At 52.6% G+C, this 6,072-nt stretch overlaps 1 protein-coding gene across 1 annotated transcript in view; it reads left to right on the top strand.

The window, feature by feature from the left end:
* The first annotated feature begins 837 nt into the window (after window positions 1-837).
* TTBK1 (tau tubulin kinase 1) overlaps window positions 838-6,072 on the top strand; it is a 38,875-nt gene continuing 33,640 nt past the window's right edge. The window contains 2 exon segments of the mRNA XM_010863238.1: window positions 838-945; window positions 5,967-6,067. Of these exon segments, the coding sequence (XP_010861540.1) occupies window positions 838-945; window positions 5,967-6,067 (209 nt within the window).

Below are 6,072 nucleotides of genomic sequence, written 5' to 3'. Positions count from 1 at the left end.
CCCAGTTTAGCTCCCTCTCTCCCTCTGAGTGACCACAGGGCTGCCTTACCTCTAAAACCCACATCTTGAATCCATCGCCTGATGTCCACCCCATCGCTCACATCCTTGCTTCTCACCCCCCGTGGCCATGGCTGTGGTTTGGGCTCAGCTCTGAGAGTGGTGGCAGCCTCCTCACTCAGCACCATCCTCAAGGGCTGTTGGGTAGCACCTCATTTTCAGATGATCACTTCTCCCACGGTCGATTAGAGCGCCCTGTCATTGTGGGGTGGGTCTTCCCTGGGTCATCAAGTCTCCCCTTTCAATGAGCCTCAGATGCACATTTTCCCGGACACTGCGTGGCATGGAAAATGTGTGGGTGTGGGGATCACAGACCGGATCCCCATGCTGGTCCTTCTTGGCCCCGGTCTCCCTGCTTAAGCACCCATCCGTCTTGTGTCCTCCTCAGTTAGCAAGTCTTCCCCACATTCGTCAGCATCTGTCTCTGGGAAACGCTTTCCCTACAGCCTGTTCACACACCATTTTCCTCTCCTTTTTCCAACGCATGTGTCCCCATTGCTGGCTTTCACATCTCCAGTTTACAGTTTGCATCTCTTTCCCCTTGAACGGCATTTGGGGACTTCTACCTGGGTTTTTACACAATGCTTCCCCCAGTGACCCCTGGAGCATCTACCCAGTGGGCCAGGGAAGGATGCCAGCCAGGAGAACGGAAGTCGCCTCTTCCATATCTGCAAGTGGGTCCCGGGTCCTAGCCCGCCTCCCTCACAGTCCCTCCCCACTCCCCAGGTAGATGGCCCCCTCAGGGCAGGCCCTGCGGACACCCCTCCCTCCGGCTGGCGAATGCAGTGCCTAGCGGCCGCTCTTAAGGACGAAACCAACATGAGTGGGGGAGGGGAGCAGGCCGACATCCTGCCGGCCAACTACGTGGTCAAGGATCGCTGGAAGGTGGTGAGTGAGTGACCCGGCGAGACAGCGGGAGGGGAGCGGGGAGGATGGAAAGGGAGGGCTTGGAGTCCTGTTAAAACAGGTGCCTGCGGCGGCCCTACCCTAAGAGGGAGGTGCCCCTAAGCTCATTTGCACATGGCTTGCAGGTAGTTCTTTTGCCTACACTTGTGGACCATCGCTTTCTCCCGGTGCCCCCTCTCCAACCCCGCCGTCTCTCACCCCTTTCCCCGCTAGGTCATGTTGGTTGAAACAACTCTTGGTTGGATGTCGGAGCGGGAGCTGCAGAGCTCAGGGAGGGGAAGAGCAGGCGGGGGTGGTGGAGCTGGCTCTTTCTCTGTTGGACCTTGGAGAAGGGCAGCGAGTGAGCCCCTCCTCTTCCGCAGAGGACAGAAAAGCCTGGGTTCGGGGAAAGAGGCCCTGCAGGCGGCTCCCACCGCATCCGCACTCCATCTTCTCCATCCACCCTCCTCCCCTCACGGCTTTCTGCGGCAGGGGCAACATGCCGAGACTCCATCTCCCAGCGTGCCTTGCTCCTCCAGCCCAGGCCTTCAGGCTGCTCGGCCTGCTGGGAATTGTAGTCCGAGACTCCTCAGGGCTTTGGGCCTCGGATGGGAGGGAGAGGCGTGAGGGTCGAGGCAAAGGCAGTGCAGTGTATGCTGAACGAGACCTACTGTAGAAATACTGATTTGTTGGTGGTGGTGGTAACGCGGGAATCTTAGTTCCCCAACGAGGGATCGAACCTTGCTCCCCGGCAGTGGAAGCACAGTCCTAACCACTGGACAGATGGTGGGGGCTCAACTCACCAGAGGTGCACGGTTCAAAGGAGAGTGGGGCGGCCCGATTGCCCTGCAGGTTACCATGGCAACAACCACCCCGTGGGCTGGTTTGCCAGTGGCCCAGGGAGAGGGGCAAAAGCCACAACCATTTGTTAGAGATGTCCCTGGGACTGGGAGCAGGGGGCGAGAAAGGAGCTGGAGAAGCCAGAGAGCAAGGGAATGGGCTGTCTGTGTCCCAGACGGGGCTTCTCGAGAGGGAAAGGGAAGGGACAGAAATCAGGAGAGGAGGATCCAGGGCAGAAATCAAAGGAATGAGGGTCTGGCAAAGTAAGGAGTGTTCCTCCAAGGCCCCACCCCCACCAGGTCCTGCTCAGGGCAGTTTCTGGCAGATTGGGGGCAGGAGGACTTTTGCACTGAAGAGGTGAGAAAAAGAGGGTGTTCACCAGCATAATGAGTTTGGGTTAGAACTTTCCTGTGCTTTTTGAGGGAGGGGGTGGGAGATGAGTGGGGAGAGAAGTGGTAGAGGTCAGGTCGGGGGACAGGGAGCAAGCCCTTAGTCTTTGCCAGGGTGAACTCTCTTTCCCCTCACTCTCTCCCTGGATCCTGGAGAAATAGAGGGTGGGGTGCCAGATGCACCCCCGTCAGCCAGTCTCCACAAGGGCCAGGAGGGAGGCACAGCTCAGGAACCAAGAACAAGCCGCCCAGATGGTCTATGCCAGGAGAAAAGGAGGGTCCGTGGCACTAGATGGAGTATTTAAAAATGACAGCTTTCTTCTTGAGGGGTGCCTCTCAGAATCAGAATAAACAACTATAATAACAATAAAAACTTAGCATTTATTTTGAGCATGTACTGTGGCCAGGCAATGTGTAAAGTCCCTTACATGCCTGACCTCAACAACCTATGGGATAAATACCATTATTATTCCCATTTCACAGGTATGGAAACTGAGACACAAAGATGAGCTAACTTGCCAGGTTCCCATGACTGGCTGGTGAAACCAGGTCTATCTGATTGCTGGTGCAACAGTCACAGAGCTCTGCCATTCATTTCCCAAGAATTAGCCTCTCCAAGAATCAAGATCACAGAGCCAAGGGAGAATTGTGACCTATTGTAGTCCCACTCATTTTACAGAAGGAGAAAAGCAGAAACTCATCCTGGGTCACCCAGAGCTGGCCCAAGAAAACAGCTTTCCTTTTTCCTAAGTGAATGCTGGTCCTACTGTGTCCTATTGTATCGAGGTCCTTCAGCAGTGGAGGGGCTCCTGAAAAAATGTAGGAGGGAAGGAACAGGGTCTAGTTATGAGGATGTTCCTGTTACTGGGCGTGGGCAAAGCTGTTCTGTGACTTTTGTGGGGCTTGAGCAGTCAGTTTTGCCTCCACTGGCCTCTTCAAAAATAATAAAGTACTAAAAATTGCAATTGTGTGATTGCACTGCTATAATAAGGAATAAATTAATATTATATAATAAAAATTTTATCTAAAAGTTTATTTATTCCCTTCTGACTTTAAAAGAAATTAGAACATTTTCATGGCCTTCTAAAAGTATTATTAGGGAACTAGCCTCTGTGCCCGGTGTACTTTTCTGCCCCCAGAGGTTCTGTAATGGGTGGGTAGGGGTGAGTAGGTAACTAAGAGAGGAGAAACACTGTTTGGAAGTGGAGGTGGTAGAGAAATACCCTTTGGTCTCCTGGGAAATTCCGGAGTAGATGTCAGAAATGTCTTGGGTGCCCCAAGCCCTCCTTACCATCTCTAGCAAGGATTTTGGAACCTGGCAAATCTGGGCTTGAATCTCAGCACTCATACTGTTAATGCCAGTATGGTCAACAGTTCCTACAAAATTGCAGTTAAGAGCATGGGTTCTGCATTAGATTGCCTGTGCTAAGTCGCTTCAGACGTGTCTAACTCTTAGTGATCCTATGGACTGTAGCCCGCCAGGCTCCTCTGTTCATGGGATTCTCCAGGCAAGAATACTGGAGTGGGTTGCCATGTCCTCCTCCATGGGACCTTCCCGACCCAGGGATCAAACCCGGGTCTCTTGCACTGGCAAGCGAGTTCCTTACCATTGCCTGGATTTAAATGAAACCTGGCTTTGCTACTTACTAGCAGTGTGAACTGGGGCAAGGTACTTAACTCTCTGCGCCTTAGTTTTCCTTTTGTGCAAAATGACAACTCCTGTGAGTTGTCGAGAGCCTCTGGGGATGAGCTGAGATGAAATCTGTGAGTCTGGAGCAGACAAAACCGAAGGGTGGTGCTTGTACCCTCTCCCTTGCCCTTTTCTCCATATTGCCACAAAGAAAACCATAAAGGTATCTAGAAGATACTAGAATCTCCCCTGAGTTTAATGTTCCCCAAAAGAAGACCTGCCATGGGTTCCCTTGAGCCTGCCTCTGTCTCCTCCTGTTCAAAATTCTTCTAGAAGCCTGACCTTACCTTTTATCTCAAGCAGAGAGGGACCCTGGTGTCTCCCTGTTCTTCCTCCACCCTCTTTCTTGGGCACAAGAACCCAACCAGCCTTCCACTTGTCTTCTCCATCTTCCAGGCATCCTCCTCTCTCTTTCTAGAGCGTTTACCACTGTGACCCGCTGGGAACTCCCAGTCCTCAGCTCTGCCCTGCCCCCTTTCCTCCGCTGTTCCTATGTTTCAACCACCATTAAACATTTATTGGGCGTGTGAGTGCTGAGTAAATGCTACAGGAAGGGTTCGGAGATGCGCGAGGCTCAGAGTCAGGAAGCCCAGCTGCGGCTGGTGTGTTACAAGCCAGTTACAAGCCAACAGGACAGGAGTAAGGGCTCAGGAAGAGAGCAGGCTATTCATGATGGATGGGCTTCCTTGGGAGGTGAGAATGGAACTGTACAGCTTTCTTTCTTTCTTTTTTTTTTTCCTAGTGAGGCATTTTATTTGCCCTGATTTGTTACAACCCTAGAAAAAGAATCTCAGGATTTTCCCTCCTGTGTTTTTTTGTCTTGCTTCCTCACATTTCATGATGCCAGCTGGGGCTATCAGTACAATGAAACCACGCTGATGGAGCAGGAACAGGTTATTCTGCCGTTTTTCTAGATCTTTGAGTTGCTCCTCAAATCTGGGGCTGATCCCCTTACATTTGTCTAACCTACCTATGATGTTCACAACAATTTTGCCAGCTCTGTGAGCACTGATGATTTCAAGCTCACCAATGTAACCATGCTTCACCATCACAGTTAGAAACTGGATGGTGACTCTAGAGCATAGCCTGATAAGAACCTGGCATTTGCTTCTCTTTTTGTCATTGTTGATGCTCTTGAGAACATCAGCCAGAACCTTCATGCACATTATTTTGGTGGAAAGATAGCAGAAACGTGTGTGCATCTTTCTTAAACCAAAGAAGTCCCCACTTAGAACTCAGCACCTTCCCCCCTGTCCCCCCATCTTCGCCAGCAGCACCCTCACTCTCCAAGAGCCCTGGGCCCCTGACTTGAAATGACTTTTAATCCTGTCCTCTAACTCAGCTCTGCTCATCTCCCCTGGCCAATTCTTCCTCTCTCACAGTTCTCCCCTCTGTCTTTTCTCACTCCTTGCCTGAGGATGCTGGAGGAGGGGGGCCCAGAGGGTCAGAGATCCACTGCAGTGCTCCCTGGGAACACAGATTTTTCTCCAAACTTCCATCCCCTCCATGTTCCCTGGGATAGGAGACTCACCCTGGTTTTGGGCATCTGATCTCAGGCCTCAGGAGTGACGTGGGCAGAGAACACCCTTTGTTGAGTACCCGCCCCCCACCCCACAGACACTCTCCTCGAGATGCTCTCTGCCCCTAGTGTCATCTTTCAGGAGACTGCCAACCCCAGAAAGGGCCGGCCTCCCTGGGGGACCCACCTGAAACTGCGAGGTTCTGGAAATTAGTTTTGCTTCTGGATGGAGGCTGCTCAGTCTAGGTGGGGGATGGGGGAAGTGTGGTATTTATGTCCTTTAAATGGCTCACAACAGCCCATTATCTCTTCAGAACCCTGCATGGGTTTGTCTCCATGTCTCTGTGGAGTCTCAGGTCTCATAACTTCCCCCTCTGCCCACGTGACGTGTGGCCCTGTGTGTATGTTGGTGGGGGGGGGCGGTTGCTGAGCTGTCTCTAGCACTAGGAGAGGAGGTGGGAGCACTGGTGGGTGGGGGATCCTCTTCTCCAAGGACACTGAAGGATGTGAGCCAGCAGTGGGTTGGGTGGAGAGCTACTCAGCCTGATCCCCGTGCCCCCTCTTCCCCTCTCCCCTGTCTCTGTAGCTCAAAAAGATCGGGGGCGGGGGCTTTGGTGAGATCTACGAGGCCATGGACCTGCTGACCAGGGAGAATGTGGCTCTCAAGGTGGAGTCAGCCCAGCAACCCAAGC

The sequence above is a fragment of the Bison bison genome, unplaced genomic scaffold, assembly GCF_000754665.1.
Source record: "Bison bison bison isolate TAMUID 2011002044 unplaced genomic scaffold, Bison_UMD1.0 scf7180017864487, whole genome shotgun sequence".
Lineage (NCBI taxonomy): Eukaryota > Metazoa > Chordata > Mammalia > Artiodactyla > Bovidae > Bison > Bison bison.
This window is presented reverse-complemented; position numbering and strand designations above follow the sequence as displayed.